The sequence below is a fragment of the Rhincodon typus genome, chromosome 40 (assembly GCF_021869965.1).
Source record: "Rhincodon typus isolate 14 chromosome 40, sRhiTyp1.1, whole genome shotgun sequence".
Classification (NCBI taxonomy): Eukaryota; Metazoa; Chordata; class Chondrichthyes; order Orectolobiformes; family Rhincodontidae; genus Rhincodon; species Rhincodon typus.
The window spans coordinates 13,214,642-13,238,421 of record NC_063371.1 but is presented as its reverse complement, the minus strand read 5'-3'; the positions used below and the strand labels follow the sequence as shown (position 1 = coordinate 13,238,421).

The following is a 23,780-nucleotide window of genomic DNA, read 5'->3' as shown; positions in this document are numbered from 1 at the left end:
AGGAGGTATGGTCAGTAAGTTTGCAGATGACACCAAAATTGGAGGTGCAGCGGAGAGGGAAGGTTACCTCAGAGTACAACGGGATCTTGATCGGATGAGCCAATGGGCCGAGGAGTGGCAGACGGAGTTTAATTTAGATAAAAGTGAGGTGCTGCATTTTGGAAAGGCAAATCAGGGCAGGACTTATACACCTAATGGTAAGGTCCTGGGGAGTGTTGCTGAACAGAGAGACCTTGGATTGCAGGTTCATCATTCCTTGAAAGTGGAGTCACAGGTAGACAGGATAGTGAAGGAGGTGTTTGGTCTGGTATGCTTGCCTTTATTGGTCAGTGCATTGAATATAGGAGTTGGGAGGTCATGTTGGGGTCTACAGAACATTGTTTCGGCCACTTTTGGAATACTGTGTGCAGTTCTTGTCTTCCTGCTATAAGAAGGATGTTGTGAAATTTGAAAGGGTTCAGAAAATATTTACAAGGATGTTGTCAGGGTTGGAGTGTTTGAGCGACAGGGAGAGGCTGAATAGGCTGGGGCTATTTTCCCTGGAGCGTCAGAAGCTGAGGGGTGACTTCATAGAAGTTTATAAAATCATGAGGGGCATGGATAGGGTGAATAGATAAGGTCTTTTCCCTCGGGTGGAGGAGTCCAAAACTAGACAGCATAGGTTTAAGGTGAGAGGGGAAAGATTTAAAAGGGACCTAAGCAGCAACTTTTCCATACAGAGGGTGGTGCGTGTATGGAATGAACTGCCAGAGGAAGTGTTGGAGGCTGGTACAATTACAGCATTGAAAAGGCATCTAGTGTATATGACTAGGAAGGGTTTAGAGGGATATGGGCCAAATGCTGGCAAATGGGACTGGATTTATTTAGGATATCTGGTCGGCATGGACGAGTTGGACTGAGGGGTCTGTTTCTGTGCTGCTCAGGTCTGTGACTCTAAGACAAGCTCTAGGGCCCTCTTCCGTAGATGTACAGATGCTTTGTGTGAATGCAGTCTTTTAATCTGAGTGGATGCATGAGAGACAAGGGGTAAAGATTTAAGCCAGTAAACCTTAACTCTAACTTTTCTGTTAAATTTACAGGACGTGGGTGTCGCTGCCTGGTTTAGCATTCATTGGCCTTGAGAAGGTGGTGGGAAGCTACCTTCTTTAACGTTGCAATTGATGCGCTGTAGCTAGACCCACAATGATGTTAGGGAGAGAATTCAAGCATTTTGACCCAGCAACACTGAAGGAACAGCAATATATTTCCATGTTAGGATGGTGAGTCGTTTGGAGGGGTACATGCAATGGGTGATGTTCCCAAGTATCTGCTTCCCTTGTCCTTCTGGATGGCCAGGTTTGAAAATGTTGAGGGAGCCACGGTGAGTTGCTGCAGTGCATCTTGTAGATGGTACACACTGGTGGAGAAAGTGAATGTTGAAGGTGATGTATGGATTACCAGTCAAGTAGTGCTTTCTCTTGAATGGTGTCAAGCTTCTTGAGTGTTGTTGGAGCTGCACCCAACCAGGCAAGTGGGAAACATTCTATCACACTCCTGACTTGTGCTTTGTAGATGGTGGACAGGCTTTGAGGAGTCAAGAGGTGAGTCACTCACCAAGATATTCATAGCCTGTGACCTACTTTAACAAGTTCTTCATGCAAAGAGAGATTCATCCTTAAATTGTACTGGAGAGGTATGGAGGGCTGATAACCCCAAATAGAATCACTGATAGAAAGAAATGTAATTTGATGAGGTAGAGCGGGTTGGGAGGAGGTGCACATGGAATAGATTGGCTGAATGGCCTGTTGCAACTCTGAACTCGACGAGAGGCTTGCAGGATTGTTGTAACTAGGTTCATTAAGATGGGATGAGTGGCCTTCCTCATTGATTAAAAGTTGTCAGCCAAGCATCTGACCAAAGCCATTAACAGGAGTGTGTGCTGTTTTCAGCTGTGTGACCTGTTTGTACTGAACTACTTCAAGAAATCAAAACTTAGGACCTTGCGGTTACACATTTCCTGCACATTCAAGCTGCTGCTATTTCAGGCCAAGTCAGTCTTTGTGACCTCAATCACCCCTCCTCCCAATATTGTTTGTTGTGGTACAATTCTCTGGTTTTACAGGTGTGTCCTGACATTCAGACCAACCAATCACAACTTTAAACATTGCACTCAAAGTTGCACTCAACTCAATCCTGCCGTTTCCAGTGAAATTCCATCCCTGTCCCTGAGGAACTTGTGGGTGATACTGTTCTGATTGACATAGACACTCATTTCCAGATCACCTTTCCTGACTGGGACCTCCCAGGGCATTTTGCACAGTCACTGTCACTGTCCCAGGTGAGAGAGGGCACTCACCTTGTCAGGCTGGCCAGAGAATGGTACCAGTCTGCGTGGAGGTTCTTGCACATCCAGGCTGATAGGTCCGTCTTTCTGAGGCTCCACTTTGACAGCGCAGTTCTTCAGCTTGCCCATGTTGGTCAGCCCATTGGTCTGGCTGATACTGACGTAGAAAAAGTCCTCGGTTTTCTCGCACTCGGAGTTTGTTTTGGGGCCTTTGTTGGTTGCTTGGTGGCTGGTGTCAAATCTCAGCAGGCCGTCCTGTTGCCTGAGGAGCTTGTGCAGGTGGGAAGCCTTGATGTTCCCGTACTCCAAGGCTTTGCAGTGTTTCTGTTGGAGATTCTGGCCTGAAATGAGGCTGCTCACACTCCCCATGCTGCCTTCGGCAGGACAGTGAGACAAGCTGCGAGTTATTCACCTGAGAGGTAAGCTCGACCTGGGTGTATAAGGCATCTCCAGTTGCCATAGCAAGTCCAATTCAACAACATCACTCCATGGTATTGCCCTGCAAGAAAAGAAAGAAAAGACAAGGAGAATCTAATTAATTAATTGTCAGCAGTGAACTGATCAAGGAGGTCTGACAGCATTGGGAGTGTCATTATGTGGCAAAAAAACACGGCAAATACGCTCAATGACTTGGCCTCCGCAGTCTTCTGCAGCAATGAGTTACACAGATTCACCACCCTTCACCTGAAGAAATTCCTCCTCATCTCATTTTTTAAAGGTTCGTCCCTTCCCTCTGAGGCTGTCCCCTTGAATCCTCGTCTCTCCTGCTCGTGGAAACAATCTTCTCTGCGTCTACACCATCAACAGGTCTCTCAGTATTCTGTAAGTTTCACTGAGATCGCCCCGCAGTCCTTCTAAACTCCATCGAACAGACCCAGAATCCCCACCCGGTCCTCATGCGGCAAGCCCTTCATCCCTGGGATCGTTTTGAGGAAATGTCACCGGACGTAAAACATTAACTCTGATTTTTCTTCACAGATGCTGCCAGGCCTGCTGAGCTTTTCCAGCAACTTCTGCTTTTGTATCATTCTTGTAAACCTCCTCTGGACACCCTCCAAGAGCAGCACATCCTTCCTTACAATGCTCCAAATGTGGTCTGACCAGAACCTTATACCGCCTCAACAGTACATCCATGTTCTTGTATTCTAGCCCTCTTGAAATGAATACTAATGTTGCATGTGCATTTCTGACAGCCAACTGAACCTGCATGGAAACCTGATGAAAATGCTGAACGCAGACTCCCTAGAACAGTCCCTTTATGCTTCAGATTTCCAAAGCCTTTCCCCATTTAGAAAATTGTCTGTGCCTCTACTCTTCCTACACAAGTGCATAACCTCACACTTTCCCACAATGTATTCTACTTCTTTGACTCTGACCTAGCCTGTCCAGGTTCTTCTGCAACCTCCCTGCTTCCTGAACACTACCCTCCCTCCATCTATCTTTGTGTTATCTGCAAACTGAGCAACTTGCCCTCCATTCCTTTATTGAGATACGTGAATCATTGTGGTCCCAACACTGACCCCTGTGGAACTTCACTAGTCAATGGCTGCCACCCTGAAAAAGACCCCTTTATCCCCACTCTCTGCCTTCAGCCAGTCAGCCAATCCACTCTCCATGCCAGCACCTTGCCTTGAACGCCACCTCATGAAGCACCATCCTGTGTGGCACCTTGTCAAAGGCCTTCTGGAAATGTAAATCGATCCAACGAAACATAAATGTAAGATGACTGAGATTTCAAGCAGGCTCTCTGGGCTGTATAAAGTGCAGATGTTCTGACTGTCCACACTGCCAGGGCACCTCCAGAGACAATTTGCAGGATTGAAAATGGAAATGAGAGCACTCGCTGCCTTGTCGGATCAAATTGATTAAAGTGACAATATAAGTAATTTGAAAATAAAATCTTCACATCTCGAGGGATAAGATTCCCAAATCACTCCCACTCCGATGTTTATCCTGATAAGGATGATTAATGAAATGGCCAAATTACAGTTTTATGCCATAAATATTGCTGGCAGAAATGAATGTGCAATCTTCTGACCTTGCAATTGTCTGACTGGGCTATGAGCTTTCATGTCATTACTCTCTTAAGGGTTGGGGGGGGCAGTGGTTGGAAGTATCTTATCTATTTTCACGGATGGCATCTTGGGATATTATTTGCCCTGTCTTAATCAGCCATTTCCCAGTTGAGGCTGAAGGATGTATGTTTTAATTATCTGTTTGAAAATGTTCCCACAGACAGATCACATCACACAGGGTACTCTCAGTCCGAGCTGATAATATTGTGGTGAAGAGGGCCAAAAAAAAAATTGCAGTAAGACTGTCTATGATCAGCAGCACCAGGTGTGTGTTGGAGCTGTGCAGATATCATCAGTTTAATGTGCGACTGAGGTTGGCACCTCCTCCGGTCTGTTCTCTGAATGTGCAACTGAGAAAGAAACAGTCTCCTGCTAACCTCATCAGTTGACTTTTAGGCGAGCGATTTCTCAGTTGCTGATTTTTTTATCCTTATTCATTGAAAGCGTTTAGAGGAAATGAAGGTTTTTTTTTTAAACAAAAGCCCTGTCCCTGCTTTTTCTGCCGTGGCCATGTTTAATTCCTCATTCCTGGGAGCTGCTCCCACTGCAGAAGAATGGTGTGAACTTGTCTCAGGCAGGAAGAAACAGAAAATGCTGGAGAGACAGGGTGACGCTTCCAGTCTGATACAACTTCTTCACAACTGCAGGGGGCTGGGGAAAGAGAATTCATTTGACAGCAAAGCAAGGGAATAGGAGCACATGCAACAGCTGGGATAGACAACCCAGAGGGGGGAAAAGAAACACACAGGGAGTGCTCAAGATAATAAAGAAGAGACAAACACACAAGTTGCTGGAAAAGCTCAGCAGGTTTGGCAGTTATCTGTGAAGAAAGATGCTGCCAGTCCTACTGACCTTTTCCAGCAACTTCTGGTTTTGTTCCTGATTTACAGCATCCGAAGTTGTTTTGGCTTTTATATAATAAAGAAGAGATATAGCTGAAGAGTAGGTGTTAATGGTAGGGGTTAACAGCAACAAATAGGTCAGTGCGACTGAGAGCAATTCCATACAATGAGACATGAGTTTTCCCTGGGTGGGGGAAAGCATAATCAAAATGAAGGGCATGGTGTGAAGTTGTTGAACTCAATGTTGAGTCTGGTAGGCTGTAAATTTCTGGAACAGAAAATGCAAGGTATTTCCTCCAGCTTGCAGCGAGCTTAGCTGGAGAACTGAGGCAGAGCTCAGACCGAAATCTTGGCATGTGTGTTGAAATGGCCAGTGAGCAGAAGCTCGGTCACTGTTCCAGAACAGAGAGGAGATGTTCCCCAAAGCGGTCACCCGGTTTGTGGTTGGTCTCATCTGTGTAGAGGAGACCACATTGTAAGACTGAAAGACGTACAATACAAGCAAACTGCTGCTTCACCTCCAAGGTGTGTTTGGGGCCTAAGCCAGTGAGAATGAGGAGGTAGAGGAGCAAGTGCACTCAATAGGAAAATGTTAACCTGTGACATCATGCCAAAATTCATCTCTCCCAACTGTCTTGTGATTACCCAATCATGATCTCATTTCTGCGTAGGATATTGCAGTGCAGAGATTAGATGCAAAATCACCACAGTGATTTTACTTCACTAATACTGAATTGGCAATAAAGTGCTTTCAAAGTGTGTTAGAGTTATAGAGTTGTACAGCACGGAAACTCATCCATGCCGACCACGTATCTTAAATTAGTCTAGTCCCATTTGCCAGCATTTGGCCCATATCCCTCTAAACCCTTCTTCTTCTTATACCCGTCCGGATGCCTTTTAAATGTTGTGATTGCACCAGCCTCCACCATTTCCTCTAGCAGCTCATTCGATGCACACATCACCCTCTGAGTGAAAAAGTTGTCCCTTAGGTCCCTTTTAAGTCTTTCCCCTCTCATCTCAAAACGTATGCCCTCTAGTTTTGGTCTCCCCTACCCTGGGAGTAAGGCTATTCATTTGATCCATGTCTCTCATCATTTTATAAACCTCTGTAAGGTCACCCCTCAGCCTACAACACTCCAGGGGAAAAAAGCCCCAGCCTAATCAGCCTCTCCCTGTAGCTCAAACCCATCCAACCCTGGCAACATCCTTAAGTCTTTTCTGAACCCGTTCAAGTTTATCAACGTCTTTCCTGCAGCAGGGAGACCAGAATTGCACACAGTAATTCATGTTGAGGCTGTGAAAGGTGCTATCGAAGTGCAGGATCTTCATTTCTTCCTGACCCACCAGAGAATGCCTCACACCTCTGAAAATAGACTCAAGCTGCCATCCTTTTGCATACCAAATCCTGCCTTGACACATAGACAGATGAGCTGCTTTGATCATGTACACGCAGTCTGATGACACATCATGAATGGGAAGATTTGGACCCTTTCCCTTGTTTGTGTGGTCTGTCACTCTGTGCATATTAAGCCTGTTGAGAGGTCTCTACACTTCTTTGTTCCACAGTTTGTCTGTATGTTCAGTGTTCTTGCTTTGGCTGAAAGAAATCTGTCGACCCCCTCCCAAATGTTTTTTGCATTTGTTTCAAACCTCTGTAATATGGCTCCTAATTGATGTATTCAATGAACCTACACCTGGACAATAGCCATTTCTTGAATTCACATTCGTTTGTTGTAAATGTGTGTTCGTTTCAGCAGAAAACGTGACAAACAGAGCTGATGATGTATTGGGAGCTATGTCTGCGTTTTTGAACAATTTGAGTAAGGGATGGGTATCATTTGGATTCAGCTGACTTCCCTGCAATCAAAAGTTCCCTCCAAAATGACAGGAACATGAACTTTGTCTTCAGAATGACAGGTGTCTTTTCCCCAGGATGGGGGATTTCAAGACAAGCAGGCATATTTTTAAGGTGAGAGGAGAGAGATTTAAAAAAAGACATAAGGGGCACCATTTTTACAGAGGGAGTGGTTCGCGTGTGGAATGAACTTCCTGAGGAAGTGGTGGATGCAGATACACATTTAAAAGACATTTGGATAAGTACATGAATAAATAATGTTTGGGGGGATATGGGCCAAGCACAGGCAGATGGGACTAGTTTAGTTTGGGATTATGTTCGGCATGGACTGGTTGGACCAAAGGGTCTGTTTCCGTGCTGTATGACTCTATAATACTGGTGGTGGTTTATACTGAGGGTCAGTATGGCTAGGCTGAGGGGAGAGGTTGAAAAGGAGAGTCCTTCATGGTAACCTCAGCTGGTGCAGGAACTGAACCCACACTGTTGGCATCACTCTGCATTGCCAACCAGCCTCCCAGCTAATTAGCTAAGCGACACACCTATTTGAGACAGATCATTCCTGTGAAGCAGGTTTTTCGAAAGAGTCAAGTAGACAGCTCATTGCAGTGCCACAAAATACTGAATCGTGAAGGACAGAAAACGCACTCAACTCTCAGTTGGTTCATGTGAAAGTTAGAAAAAAAAAATGCTCCATAATCTTGAGTCCATTAACAGTTGTCATGACACTTTGAATCGGCAAACATCGAGCTCTATTCGATCACCACCTGTAAGAGATATTTTCTTTCTGGACAGAGCTAGTGTAGGTTATTCACCGAGGACAATTCTCGAAGCAAGCTTGATCTGTAGGTTTTAACAGATCGCTGTAGCCAGAATGCGCATCCTTCTGTGTCTGACCCAGTCAGCTTTCAGTTCACTTACTGCTTCAGCTCTTACCAAATCAGCACAACAACAGTTCGAACAAAGCAACTTTGAATGACGGGGAACAGACAGTGCATTGGAGACCACTTGATGATGCTTCTGAAATTGATCAAAGAGAACAGAGCACAGTCCCCCTCTCAACCTGTAACAACAGACTGGCAGAGTTTAATTTCTTGCAATTACATCATGATACACCTCTGCTGAGCCTGATTAGGTCTAGATTCTCCCTCCAATTTGGAGGCAGCTTTCATTCTAAGTTGCAGCCACTAAAATATCATTAGCTCAAAGGAGGAGGAAGAAAGTGAAAATGTGTGTCACCGCATGAATTGTAATCAGGAGTGGACCGTCTGAAAATGTGGTGGAAGCAGATTCAACAACAGCTTTCACAAGGGAATTGGAGAATTGTTTGAAAAGGATAATCATTGCAGAGATGTGGGCAAAGGGCAGGGGTTCATGGAGAGCTCTCTCAAAGGTATGATGGGCTGAATGGCCTCCTCCTATTCTGCAAATGGTTGACTTGGCAAGATATATCATCTCCATCAGATGGTAACGTAAGGTGCTGAGCACAACAGTGTTGCTTCCCTCATGAAACTGAGAGATTTGAGCAGGGGACGAAGTAGACTTCAAATGGAATATCATTTTCCTTGAAAGAATACACACTTTCACAGGCAGAGGATCCTTGTGGTACCTCCGAGAGACAGGACTGCAACAGAGACCTTCTGTGAATCGAAAGGGAAGGTGAATGTGCTGAGGATTGTTCTGGTTGCACTGCCCTGTCCTTCTCTCCCGGTTTTCACCTCTTGTCTTCCGGCCCACTCAAGGCAGTGCCCTGGCACCGAAGACGGAACGTTATCTACCGCACGGTCTTTTCTCACTGTCAGAGCTGAGCGGGGACGCTGACTGGAACAACCAGTCTGAATTAATCCCAGACTGATGAATGGGGCTGACCATCACCCAGTGTTGTTTCGCTCGTTCCCTCCTCACTATTTGTTCAATGTCATTGAACCGACTTGCTCTGTTGACCTGGGTGTGAAAAATGCACTTATTTGTTTGGTGAGGCTTTGAAGAGAGTTCTGTTGGCCAATGACCAAAGGGTCAACGCTGCTTTCATCTTGGAGTAGGGGACTCTGATCTTATTTGTTGGGACTGTTCGCAGCACTACAGTGCAGCATTAACCATTTAAGGACTGAGAGCAATCAGAGGCCAGTCCTGAACCGGGAAAGTGACATGCCTGCGAAACATTGGCAAAGCATTTCTCACTTTGGTTCCCAAGTTCTCGCTCGTTTTCCAGTCTTATTTTGTAAAGTTTCAGTGTAAATGATGAGCCCTGTCTACTGTTTTTTGGGCAGGAGCCGAACTCTTGATCTTTACCAACCTGTCATAACGTACAGGAAGCTGCCATGTGCCTCTCAACTTCTTGAAGTTACACTGTCAGTGAGCCATACAGTCTAAAGCAGTACCCAGTACAGACTCCCAATGTGCCCAGAGTTTACTCATGCTCATTCACCTGAGCAATTCAGAACTGACAATCAGCTGGCCAGGGACCAAAACATCGACCAAATGCAAACCTTCTGTCAGAAACAAGAGTTAGAAACAGAATCACTGTTAACGCTCTGTGAAATTCACCAGATTGTGAACTACCAGCACTCAAAGATGCTGGTTGTAGCAATGGAGGATCTCTTCAGCAGTTAATACTGTACACTGTCAAACGTCAAGTTAATATTTTTTCCCCATTTGAGCTGCACAAGTTATGTTGTGCACTGAAAGAAGAGGAATTTCTGCAACATCAGAGAAATGTTTGAGTGTTAAAAGCTGGAGCACACATTGCCACAAGATGAAACGGTCTGAAGAAGCAGACAACATTGATTGGCAAGAGCAAAAAGACAATTCTTTTCACAAAGCAAAACGCACAAAACTGGATGGTAACGCACAGCTATTCACAGTTAGACAATGTTGTCTCAGGTGAGGTATCATCGTATTTCAGCTGCAGTTAATACAGATTGCAGCAAATAGTTTCACATCCAGGAACTCTAAACTGCTTCAACGTTAGATGCAAACTCTGAACTGCTCTGATTTGGAATAAAAGACTGACATTTCTGTTCTGCCCCTTCAGTTCTCTGGACATCCCAGACTGCTTCAAAGCTCATGAGGGGTTTTTGAAATGTGGTCACTGTCATATAGAGAACCTCAGTGGTTCAGTTGTACAGGGCAAGATCCCACAAACAGCAATGTCAGAATGACTGGAATGGTCTATTTTTATGCTTGTCAATTGAGGGATGAATATTGGCCAGGACAGCAGAGGGAATCCCGTCCCCTTTCTCAAAAAGCAGCCATGGGATCCTCTCAAAGCTGGGGTGATCTGGGTTCAAAGTGTCTTCAAAAGCGGCATTCTGTAACAGTGCAGCCCTTCCACATTACTGTACTGGAGTGTAAGCCTGGATTTAGCACAGCCAGTGCTGCTCATTGAGGCAGGACTGTGATTATTCTAACAACCTGGCATTGTTATGGAATGGTCTGACAATCTTTACTACGTCACTCAGACACCTCAAATAGTATCGGTGACATCTCACAAGGGTTGTCAAAGCCTCGATGGATCTATTTCTGGAGAAGAATCATCAAATTCTGGAGGATAGAATTCCCTCCTGCAATGTGAATCCACATCAGGAAACCACAAGTCCAAAACCCAGCTTCAAGGATTCAATGTGATGAGCAAAGGCCTGTGTTTTGACCACACGTTGTACCTCACTTGTGGCAAACATTCTCCCATCAGATGTCCAGTTGTCCCACTCTGTCTCAAAGCCCTCCGATGTAGTTATTTTTGGGGAAAGCAAGATAGTGGGGTAGAGGCCACAATCAGATCTACCATGCTTCTCTTGACAGAGTTGGTTGGAGACGCCGAATGACCTGTTCCTAATATTTACACTTGGATGTTGACGTGCCACCTGAGCTTCCCCTCATTCCACTTCGTCTCACCTCATCGATGTATCCTTTCTCTTTCATATGTTTATCCTTGAGTGTGGCCCTGAAATCTACCTCAGCTGTTCACATCATCCACTCTCCCTGGGAGCAGTGCGTGTCGCTGGGAGCATTCTGGAAAAAGAGCCGGGCTCGTCAGATTGTGATTTAGGTCTTTGGAAAGAGGCAGCACAGGCAGTTTGGGCTGAATGGCCTCCTTCAGTGCTGCAAAATTCTCAACCCTCACAGCTTTGTGACAAATGAAGAGTTTTGATATTATGCAGTCTTCCCATGAAGAAGTGGGGCAGGTTTTACACGGTCACTTCACTTCGGCAGAGCTAAACAAATTTACATGATGCAGCTTGGCCCAAAACAAGAAGCTGAATCTAATCAGAGGAGATCTCCTCGCTGAAACACTTTTTTAAAAAAAAAAGGCATAATTAAATTAAAACAATTCAAGTACCTCACCAGTTAATTTTCAGCTGAAGTGCAAGGCAAAAACTAATGCTTAATCATGGTGAACAATTTAGCCAGAGCCTTTGAATAGCTGCCTCTGTTTAATTCGGTCTTGTGGTCCTTGGTGAATAGCAGGAACACTTAAATTAAATGTTTGATCAGCCTCATTACCAATGCACAGAGTGTGGGACCAGTGATGCATGCTGACACAGTAATCTCATTGCAATGCAAATGAGAGGGAGCTGCTTCCAGCCTTGCTTGTCATGCACAAAAAGGACTGCTTCTGGCTTGTAAGTGTAGTCAGGTACCACAAACTGTACGTCCGCACTCTGACAGATAATTGTCTGTCGCGGTCCTGTCCCCTGGTGTGGCTTCACTGGAAAGGAATAAAGGCGAATGGTAAGCAGGCAAGACACAAGTGCGAGCAAAGATTGGAGGGCTGTTTCAGCATTCCCTGGTTGCAGTGGAAAAGCATTGAGTCCAGGTAATAAAAGGATAGTTAAAGAAACTGCAAATCAAAAAAAACACAATTTTCCAAAATACTGCTTGGCAAAATTATGCAAGACATCTCCAGAAAGTGATTTGCAGGGAATGTTGGTGAAGAGAAGATACAGTTATAATTTTTCGCATGCTTAACCGTGTGTCTCGGACCTGCCATGGCTCTGCTGCTGGGTTGCCAATTGTATTTGGGTCTGTTTCTCGAGGTGTTATCCTTTGGCTGTTTCCTCTATCTCCTCACCGTTATGGACCAGTCTAACAGCTTTTCCTTCCATCCTTCTCCCATGGCATTAACAGTGAATAAAGTCAATGAAAATTGGTTGCTCATCCTCGGGCCCTGGTTATGTCTGGGAAGGAACAAAGGGTTTCAAGCATGGATTGTTTCCCAATAATTGCCTTCATAGGGTGTGGAAGCAGAGGGCTATGGGGATGTTTTCTGTTTCCCTTTCGCGCTCGCTCTCTCTCTCCATTTGCGGTATTTAACAGTAGAGAAATTCATACACACAATATGAAATACCACATGTGCAACATACAGTCATTGATAGACTATGTGGAGCAAAGGGTCGCTGGGATTTTCAAGACACTGAAGATGGACAGCGAGCCAAGTCCATGGCAACAAAGGGCATCAACGCTGATGTGATCAGTGGTGGTTTGGTTACTCAGGAATATCAGGAAGTTCAGAAGAGATTTACCAGGATGTTGTCAGGAATGGAGGGTTAGAATTTTAAGGACAGACTGGGATTTCTTTCACTGGAGTGTCGGAGGTTGAGGGATAACCATAGTTTATAAAACCATGAGGGGTATGGATAAGGTGAATGGTGGGTGTCTTTTTAGGCTGGGGGATTTCAAGACGAGGGGACATATCTTCAAAGCAACAGCGGAAAAATTTAAAAAAAGACGAGGAGCAACTTTTTTTTATACTGTGTGTGGAAGGAACTTCCAGATAAAGTGATGGATGTGGGTACAGTTACAACATTTAAAGACATCTAGATAAGTATATGATTAAATGTTTGGAGGGATATGGGCCAAACACAGGCAGGTGGGATTGGTTTGGTTTGGGATTAATTTGGGTTGAACAGAAGGGTCTGTTTCGATGCTGTATGACTCTGAGCCACCCATTCACAAATCAATGTCAGGGTGAGCCAGGTACCTCTGCCAAGCTTCCACTCAGCACCGAGCGTGACCAGTAAGGGACATAAAGCTTGAGCCTGGATAGTTGCAAGCTACACATACTGAACTACTAAATGATTTTCTCTCCCTTCAAGAACAATAAAACGGGACTGCAAAGTGTCTGTCTCAGCCCCTCCATCCCCAAACCAACCACACCTTAGTGCTGCTTTGTGTTGTTTACCAGCTTCAGGCAGCCAGCTCCCTTCATACTGAAAAGACAAGGTTTGAGAGCAAGCTTACAGTCCTCCATCATGGACTGCACTCAGAAAAACCTTCACATCATATCAACGCAAGTAACTGTATTCAGTAACTGGCGGCACGCTGGCTCTGGTTAGCCCTGCTGCCTCACAGCGCCAGGGACCCAGGTTCAATTCCAGCCTTGGGTGAATGACTGTGTGGAGTTTGCATCTTTTCCCCGTGTCTGTGTGGGTTTCCTCTGGGTGCTCCAGTTTCCTCCCACTGCCCAAAGATGTGCAGGTTAGGGTGAATTGGCCATGCTAGATTGTCTAATAGTGTCCAGGGATGTGCAGGCTAGGTGGTTTAGCCATGGGAAATGCAGAGTTACAGGGATAGGGTGGTCTGCGTGGGATGGTCTTCGGAGGGTCAGTGTAAACTCAATGGGCTGAATGGCTTGTACAGATTCTTTGATTCTCTGAAGATCATGCCAAAAAACGGGGGAGACAGTAAGCCAAGGGAGATCTGAAAATGTTCTAATCAACCCATTCAGAAGTGGGTTATGACACACCTCTGGAGCAGTGGGACATGAACGGACACCTCCTGGAACTACCACTTTGCCACAAGATCCTGGTTCAACAGTGATTGATACGATCTGAGGTAATATTCCAGCCATATACTACAACTGGGATTAGAAAGGAACGGTCACCGGACCCGAAACGTTAACTCTGTCTTTCCCTTCACAGATGCTGCCAGACCTGCTGAGCTTTTGCAGTAACTTTGTTTTTGTTCCTGATTCACAGCATCCGCAGTTCTTTCGGTTATTATTAGAAAACAATTCCCTATGGTTAACGTGACCCAGCTCCAATCACTTCCTTTGATGTGAAACCAAAACAGGAATTGCTAGAGAAACTCAGCAGCTCTGGCAGCATCTGTGGAGAGAAAGCAGAGTTAAATGCTTCAGGTCCAGTGACCCCTCCTCGCTTTGTTTTAAATTTCGTTTGTTTAATGCATTCACAGATCAGCTTTTGGGCTTTCTTATCGTCAAGTCATTTACACATCAGCATGAAACATTGAGGATTTCTGGAGAGATTGTTTCTTAAATCTCAAAGGCTGTTTTTATTTTTGTTTCTTTCTGTGTCTATGCTTTGAAGTTCACATTGATTTGCAGGCAGAGTGAGTGGAAAGCAGCACAGTGCCATGACTTTTTGTTGAGTGCATGGCCAGTTAATCGGTATTGTTGTCTCCAGCACTTGATGCTGTCTGCTGAACATGAAACATTTCCCAGCTGATGTCTTAAGTACCATTATTATCGAGTTGAAGAAGGTAGTTCTGAATTGATGAGGCATGCATTGGTCTGATGAGAGGCTGCTGTCACTTCCCCTTGTTGTGGGACACAAATGGAAGATAATTGGCACAAAGGGAAAAATGGGGGAGGAAGGGAGCGACCTGTTGTGATCTGGAGCGCTTTGTTGAAAAAGGGAAATGGGAGCAGACGTGATCTTTTTCAAAAGGGAATCGGGCATGATCTGACACAGAGAGGATTTGCTGGGAGATGGGGAAGAACAAGGAATGGGACTAATCCTGAGCTGGCTCAAATTAATGGGCAGAATGGCCACCAATTCTGTGTTGAATGACTCCTCAGTGCTCTCGACCTCACTCTTGTAAGAGTAAGGAGTCTGTTTTCGAGCACATGGTGCTTGTATGACAGTATGTAAGGGGATTGTTGTGGTCTTGTGTAGACAGGTTGTTAGCAACGTGCAAATGCTGCCCAGTCAGCTATCACCTCCATTCCTGCCACTGAATCAAGGAATGGTGAGGTATATTGAAACAGGCAAGATTCTTAGGGGACTTGTGAGGGGAGATGTGGAGAGGTTGTTTCCCCTTGTGTATCAGCCTGGGACCAGAGGGGCATCATTCTCAGAGTCAGGAGTTGCCCATTTCAGACGGAGATGAGGAGGAATTTCTTCTTTTAGAGGGGAGTGAATCGTTGGGATTTTTTTTACTGCAGAGGGCTGTCGAGGCTGGGTCATTAAGTATATTCAAGGCTGAGATAGGTGGATTTTTAATCAGTGAGGGAATCAAAGGTGACGGGGAAAAGGCAGGAAAGTGGACTTGAGGATTGTCAGATCAGATATGACCTCGTGGAATGGCCGATTTCGACTTCTCCATCTTCTGGCTTAATGTGTTACCATGGAACAGCCTCAGCTGAATTCCCTTGTAAAATGGAAAGCAAGTTAGATGGGGAAGGGTCGATGTTTTCTCCTCAATAATGAAGACACAGATGACGGGAAAACAGCCAAGGGACCTCGTCCATGCAGGAATATTAATGTTCATTCAGCCAGTTGGTGTGGTTTGGAGGACGGTAGGAACTTTCCAGAGGCAATTGGACGTAAGCCTGACAAAAAAATGAATTTGCAGTAGCGAGAGAGAGTGAGCTGAGTTGGAGAGATTTTTCGAAGTGCCGGTACAGATCTGATGGGCTGCTCTCAGTGCTGTCCAATTGTATAATCAGAGAAAGAAGTCTCAATACCGAACCAAAACAAGAAATTTTCAGAGTGTGACCAAGTGTAAAACAGGCAGGTGAGCATTAGAATGGAACAGTGCAAAACATGCAGGGACATGAAAAGGCCATTCAGCCCCTCAGCTTTGTACTATCATACAATGCAATTCTGGGTAATCTGCATTTCAAAACTATACTTATCTCAGTTCCTTATCTTGCAATAACCTTATCCAACAAAACTCTATTCATCTCCATATTGAAAGCTTTCACTGACCCATTGTGTCAAAACATACTTGTTAATTTCATCCCTGCATAGCTTGGCTTGTATTTAAGAGTGTATTTGCTTCTGCTTGATTCCTGAAACCGAGTGATGATTTCTCCATTAAAAAAAGGTCAAGGGAAGTTAAAATGATTTTTTTTTTCTAAGAAGTTACTCCTATTTACCACTGACAGGATGAAAACTGTTCTGTATTTAGGATCATGGAACACACTTTGTTGAAGAACTGAAACTTTCCTGGGGAAATTGTAATGTGCACATCATTACACAGAGGTGTAGTCAAAGATAGATTTCATCATGAATTCAACTTTGTTTCTTTTCACATGGTGCTGTCCCTTGTTCAGATTGACTGAAAACCAGTTTTTGAGAATGTGTTTGATTTAATGGCAGAGACACGTGTTTGTTTCACTTGCCTGATCTGATCTGAGGTTCGTTTCCTTCCACCTCCCAGGCCCTACCCCGTTCTGACATGGAGGTCCCCCCTCACTTGATAATAATTAGAATCACAGACTGACAGCTCCAGGTTCTGAGTCAGATTTGTGAACAACGGAAAGGACAGGGTGCAGAGTTTGGAAATGCCTTATGTTTGTTCAGGGAACACTCAGAATTGTTGAGTTGATGTGATTGAGAAGGAAACACTGTTGTTTAGGTCATGGTCCCTGTAATTTTTCCCTTTGGCTGGGACTCCGGGTGATTGCTTTACCCAGCAATTAACTCAGCCTCTGAGAGCTTCAAGTACTAAATTAATACTTCAATCAGAGCAGGAATACTTCAAGTCGCAGTGCAGACAGAAGCTGAGATTTGTGTTAAACCCTCTAACGACGGGTGGGGTGAACTATTCTCGAGGGATGTATCAAGACATATCTCTATGTATCTCCGAGTTAAATCATAAACTGCTTTTCTGTTCCTCTTGTTGAAGCGGACAACTTCACATTTCACACATTATACTCCATCTGCCAACTCTTTCCCATCCATATCCCTCTGCAGTTTCTCTACTGCCTTTGACAATTTATTTCTTTCTTCTCCTCTCCAATAGATTGCTGAACACCACCCAATATGAATTTATAGAGTCTCTACAGTGTGGAAGCAAGCCATTTGGCCCATCGAGTCCACACCAACCCTCTGAAAACCATCCCACCCAAAACCACCCTATCCCTGCAAACCTGCATTTCCCACGGATAACCCACCTAGCCTGCATATCACTGCACACTCAGGGTAATTTCCCGTGGCCAGTCCACCTGAACCTGCACGTCTTTAGACTGTGGGACGAAACCAGAGCACCCAGAGGAAACCCACGCAGACAAGGGGAGAATGTGCAAACTCCACACAGACGGTCACCCGAGGGTGGAATCAAACCTGGGTCTCTAGTACTGTAAGGCAGCAAACTAACCACTGAGCCACTGTACCACCCCTCCTAACTCTTTCTGTGCAGGTAAAATGTAAGGTGTGTGATCTGTACATGTTTTAAAATGAATTATTTTTGTGTTTTGATTTTGGAATTTGAACCCATGGCAGAATGGCTTTCCGTATGTCTTAAGGGGTTTAATGATTAACTTATCAGCATACCTGCTTCATTCGAAACATAGTGTGTGTGTGCGAGAGAGAGACAGGCATCCTAGAGAGCAATTGTTTACATTGGGAGAATTTTACGAGCAAACAAACAATTTGTTATGCATTATGCTTCAGTTTAGAAAGTCAGGGATTTTTATTTTAATCTTTTGATGCGGTGAACCACCCATAGCTTGGAAAGGGTTCAGTTTTTGGTTTTAGTTTGGCAGTTTTTCAGGAATGTCAGCTGAAGCTGAATGTGCAAAGCAGCTGCTCCTGGGAAAGGGAATGAGTTAGAGTTATTAAGAAATCAGTGTAACAGTTTCAGTCCAGATGTTGTTTAAAACCCTGAAAGGATGATTTGAAGCTGAGAACACTTAAGCTCAGTTAGAGGAGTGCTGTCAGACTCTCAAGGCTGAGAACAAAAACAAAGTTGCTGGAAAAGCTCAGCAGGTCTGGCAGCATCTGTGAAGGAGAAAACAAAGTTAATGTTTCGGGTCTGGTGACCCTTCCTCGGAACTGATGGTGGCTGGGAAAATGTCAGTTTATATGCAGAAAACAGGGAGGTGGGTTGGGTCGGGAGTAAACAATAGGATAGAGCCCGAAGAGAGAGAAAGACAGTTGGACAGACAAAGGAGTTGCTAACGATCAGGCTGGGAGGGTGAGCAGTTGTTAATGGGGACTGTTAGTGACTAACAACAGGGGTGTGTAATGGCAGGCTATGTGGTAACGAGGCCTGGTGTGTAGGGTGGGGGAGCTGGGACACGGGAGAGTTTAGGCCCTAAAATTATTGAACTCAGTATTGAGTCCGGAGAGCTGTCGGGTCCCCAAGCGGAAAATGAGGTGTTGTTCCTCCAGCTTGTGTTGGGCTTCACTGGAACACTAGCAAGCCAGAGACAGCGATAAAAAACAAAGTTGCTGGAAAAGCTCAGCAGGTCTGGCAGCATCTGTGGAGGAGAAAACAGTTGACGTTTCGGATCCGGTGACCCGTCCTCAGAGACAGAGATGTTGGCCAGGGAGCAAGGTGGTGCATCGAAGTGGCAGGCAACAGGTAGTTCAGGGTCTTTTTTGCAAGCAGAATTTAGATGTTCTGCGAAGCGGTCGCCAAGTCTACGCTTCATTTCCCCAATGTAGAGGAGACCACGTTGTGAGCAGCGAATGCAGTAGACTAGATTCTTGGAAGTGCAGGTGAAGTGTTGCTTCACCTGGAAGGTATGTTTGGGCCCTTGGATACTGGGGAGGGAGGAGGTAAATGGGCAAGTATTGCACCTTCGCCAGTGACAGGGGAAGGTGCCGTAGGGCTGTGGGGAGGCGTTGGGGGTGAAGGAAGTGTGGACCAGGCTGTCCCGGAGGGAACGGCCCCTGCGGAACGCGGACAAGGAAGGGGAGGGGAATATGTGTCTGGTGGTGGCATCTTGCTGGAGGTGGCGGAAATGGCGTCTGATGATCCCTCCCTTGTCCGCCTTCCACCTCCCGATTTTCTGCATGTAAACTGACATTTTCCCAGCCACCATCATTTCTGAGGAAGGGTCAGCAGACCCGAAACGTTAACTCTGTTTTCTCCTTCTCAGATGCTGCTGAGCTTTTCCAGCAACTTTGTTTTTGTTTTTGATCTATAGCATCCGCAGTTCTTTTGGTTTTTCTCAAGACTGAGAGCTGAAGCCAAAGTAAGTGCAGTCCTGTAGCTGTGATAGAGAAAGGAATTCACTCTGGTGCGAGTATTTAAAGGGATGCTTTTGGATTTAATGGTATTTTTACCAAATGTTTCAAAATCTTTAAACTTGTGTTAAATGGAAATCGTCTGATTTATTCTATTTTATTGTCTTTTTGTGTGATTAGCTTCTGTTTCATTGTTAAAAACAAAGCTGCAGCATTGAGTGCCTGTGTTTTACTGAGTGAAAGACCACCTTATTAAATCAGATTTCATTTTTTTGGCTTTACCAAGCCCATTTTCAGTCTGACATCAGACTTGTCCAGTGATAAGGCCAGCTGAGATTTCAGCACAGGCTTTAATGCCTTCTCTTGCTAAAGTGAAAGCAAGGAGCTTATGCTCAGACTGTAACAAATCACACCGGCTGCACTCTGTACAGATGTATATCTTCTTAGAATTCTTTAGCCTGGTACAACAACCTGTGTCACAGCAATTGATCCCATTGAAAATGTTCATCCTTGATTTCAGGTTCCTCCACAGCCACCTCCTTTTTCTCCTTCTGCTGCCTATATTTTGGACAGCTCCACTCCCATGTGCTTGTGACCAAATGGGACATTTGAGCAAGACTGACTTTATTCCTTGATTTTTTTTTGGGTCCTTTGACAGTTTAAAGGAACAGGTCTTCCCCTCAAGCTTGAAACACCAGCTGAGTTTTGTTGTTGCGATGCCCTTAACTTCTCAGGATACAGCTGTGGTGTCAAATCAAGGTGGAGTGCTGGAATCGTTCTCCTTAGATTCAAGCAGTTTCCCCCACTATGGGCTGCTTCCTTCCAAGCACTTGGAAAACGAAAGGGCAGAACATCAATGGCAAGGCATTTTTGAGCTGAGGACAGGAGCTTTTCCTTTTTAAACAGTGTGTGTTTGTGTCCGCACGATAGCAACCAAAGGTGGGAACCGAAAAGAATATTTAAGATCCGAGGTGGTTAAGGGAAAGGAGGTGAGATACATGGAACAGGGAGAGCCAGGGCCTGGGACAGCCGAGGTATGTCGGGGCTCTGTGTGTGGGTCCTCGGGCTGTTAGGGGCTTGCTGTTGTCAGTCCTGAAGCAGGGGCTGCAATAGGGCCCATGGTTTCTGTCCCTGTTCCTGACAGTGTGTTCGGATTCCTGCTGATGTGGGGTGGGTAAGTGAACCAGCCAGTTACAGTGCTGTAACTCCTGTCTGTAATTATAATATTTTACTGAGGCCAATGTCATATTGGCTGCTATTTGCTGCTGTAGAGTAGGCTCCAGGAACTGGAGTTGGCCATTCAGCCCATCACGCATGATTTAACACAATCGTGGCCGGTGTGGTCTCAGATCCGTTGTTCTTTGTGTTCCTCTCTCTGCCTGCCTTGGCTTGAATAAATTCAGTGAGCTAGCCTCCACTGCTGTATGGGGAAGAGAATTCTACAGACCAACACCATTCATCTCCATCCTCACAGCCAAACCTCTAATTCTGAAACCATGTCCCCTCATTTTCACCTGCACCCACCATAGGAAATATCCTTCTGGGATCTACCCTCTGACCAAGGCTGTGACCCATCTGTTGTTATGGTCAGTTTCTGTTCTTTAACACTTTATACTTGGAACAGAAAGGAGACAGAACACAGTGCTTGGAGAAATGCCAGTTTTAATGTTACTTTTCAGAAGGTTGAATCTCAAAGCCTTGCAGTCACCTCTCATTGTATTTTGTTGACATTTAGATAAGGTCAGTGCATGTGATGGTCACTTCTGAGACATCTGAAAGCAGAGGCAGAGACAGAAAGGGAAAAGCAACAAAGGGAGCTGAACCAGCTGATGGGAGAGACACAGAGATGACCCTACAAAAATGTCAGTGATAAGAGTATTCTCGGTTCAATGTATGAATAGCAGGGAAGATGGTTAAGTTTCTCCATCATTTCCCAGCTGTGATCTCTGGTGGAGGTCAGCTTTCAACCACATTTGTGTCATATCTGCGTTGACAGATTTTATGGCAAAGGTATATTTTAGTGGCAGGGTGTGGGGGACTGGTTTTGAGCCAGGACATCTTAAATACGGTTTGATAACAAGTGAGACTGGTTTGTGTTTTGGTTTTTATTTCAACCTGATGGGAAATGTAGTGATTGGAACCAGGTGGATCTCATTGAGATCCCTGATTGGGGCTGTTAACCTGGGCCAATCAGAGAGGCCTGGCTGACAGATAGAAACAGGAGATTCAGAAAGTCTCCTCAGCCTAGGGACTGGCTCTGAATAAGATAGTCAGAGTCCACGTACTGTGCATATGTAAATAAAAGGTGACTTGGTGATGGGACACTGGCCTCCGTGCAGTTATTTCAGAAATGTATTGGGAATGGCAGTCATGTGAAAACTTCTGACACTGAAGCTCAGAAGGTTCAACAAGACAAGAGGTCCCACAAGTGCAGTGACCAGCTGGTCCTGCTGTTTACCCCCGGGAGTCAGCAGTGGAGATGTGCACGTAGAAAGCTGACCAGTCTCCCCTCAATCTCCACCTCGTAGGAGGGGGGAACAGATCCTCTCTGCCAACGTTCACAAAAGCCGGGGTCTGGGTGTCACTTGAATCAGCCTTTATTCAGGGCGCAGAGGGGGCAGGGCACGTCTCTCACATGGCTCACCGTCCGCTGATGCGCACGCTCACCATTTGACACAGTGCACCCCTATAGCCCAAAGTTTCCACCTTGCCTGCAGCTTGTGCCAATTCAAATCCAAATCGACTCTCGCTGAGGCTCCTCGCAACCATGCAGGGTGTTATCATGTGGAGTGATCAGTTTCTACCTGCCGAGGGAGCTTAACATGGATGTGATAAATGCAGAGTTTACACACGAGGAGTGATTGGGCCTGTGTCAGTGGAGTTCAGATGATAGAGAGGGGATCTGATTGAAACGTACAAAATTCTAACCGGGTGGGAGAGACTGGATGCAGGGAAGGTGTTTTCCCCTGGTTCGGTTCAAAACAAAACTCTGTTTTAGCCTTTCTGCTGTTCCCAGTTTCTGTGTTTCTACAACAGGTGCTGTGTTTGAGAGAAGGTGCAAAGGAGACCTCCCAGATCAGAACCTGTTTACCCGGGGGTACTGGAGAGAAGCTGCGTTTGTTCAGAGAAGGAGACTGGCAGGTTGAATCAAATGATTCAAAATGGCACAGGCAAAGTGGCAGGGGTAGGGGGCAATGTGATGACATTTCTTCTTTACAACAGAGCCAGTTGCTGTGATCCAGAACATGGGTGCTGGAAGCAGATTCAATTGTAATTTGCAAAGGGAATTGGATAGGCACTCAGTAAGAGGTGGTACGGTGGCTCAGTGGTTAGCACTGCTGCCTCACAGCGCCAGGGACCCGGGTTCAATTCCACCCTCGGGCGACCATCTGTGTGGAATTTGCACATTCTCCCCATGTCTCTGTGGGTTTCCTCATGGTGCTGCGGTTTCCTCCCACAGTCCAAAGACATGCAGGTTAGGGTGGATTAGCCATGCTATGTTGTCTGTACTGTTCAGGTGAATTAGCCATGGGGAATGCAGGGTGACAGGGATAAGGTAGAGGAGTGGATCTGGAGGGGGGGGGGGTGCTCTTTTTAGAGGGTCAGTGTGGACTCGATGGGCTGAATTGCCTGCTTCCACACTTTCAGGATTCTGTGATTCCATGAAGGATAAGATTCGAAGGATCTGGGGTTGTGGAGTGGGAACGAGCTGGTTGCTGTGCTTATTCTCAGCATTGATAGCTCACTATGAGCTGAATGGCCTCCTGGGCAAAATGATTTATATTCACAGAGTGTCGCAAAAGTCCTCTCAAATTCACCAAAGGAGTTGGAAGGTCCTTTCTCCCAGAGCAGACAGTGCAGTAAGAGAACGTATCTCTATCTATCCCTGTGTACGCTTTGTTGCTAGGATGTGGTCAGCGTTTATTGCCATTCCCTACTTGTCTTGGAGAAGGTGGGGAGCGGAGCTGTGATTGATGCATTCAATTTAAAAGCACTCTTAGCAGAACACAGGGATTGAGTTGAGGTGTGAATGCACACTGTCTGAAAATGGAAACTCATCATTTTGAACTGGAATAGAAGATGAGGTTTGTCACATAACTCAGTGCTGGTGAGACCACACATGGGTTTCAGAATCACACGTTTACACTGTGTATGCTCTCCAGCAGAGAACTGAATGAAAAATCTCTGTTGGTCACTTTCAGCAGCTTGTCTTTTCTCAGCTGCCAGTCTTGGCCCTGAGCCCAGAGACACTGAATGGGACTGAAGGAAGTTACAACAGTTAAAGCCACTTGTGCTGTCAGAACAGGACACCCCTGCCCTCCACAACAACCAGCAGTAATCCTCGGGTAACAGTATAACTGGACCCCCATGACAACAGAATCTTTACACACACCCCACCCTTTTTGTGCTCCCTGTTATTCAGAACAAGAAGCTGTCTTTGTTTTCCTTCACTCTCTCACCGAAACACACACAACACACACACAACACACACACAACACACACACAACACACACACAACACACACAC

The 23,780-nt window shown here is 45.5% G+C and overlaps 2 protein-coding genes across 2 annotated transcripts in view; both read right to left on the bottom strand.

Annotated features, from left to right (window-relative positions):
- Window positions 1-2,709, bottom strand: part of LOC109912348 (leucine zipper putative tumor suppressor 1-like) — a 10,037-nt gene extending 7,328 nt beyond the window's left edge. Inside the window, exon 1 of the mRNA XM_020511773.2 lies at window positions 2,336-2,709. Coding sequence (XP_020367362.2) covers window positions 2,336-2,692 — 357 coding nt within the window. The 5' untranslated portion in view covers window positions 2,693-2,709. The remainder of the gene's footprint in view (window positions 1-2,335) is intronic.
- The window catches only part of LOC109926765, a 741,111-nt gene that overhangs the window by 63,846 nt on the left and 653,485 nt on the right, over window positions 1-23,780 (bottom strand). The window lies entirely within an intron of this gene.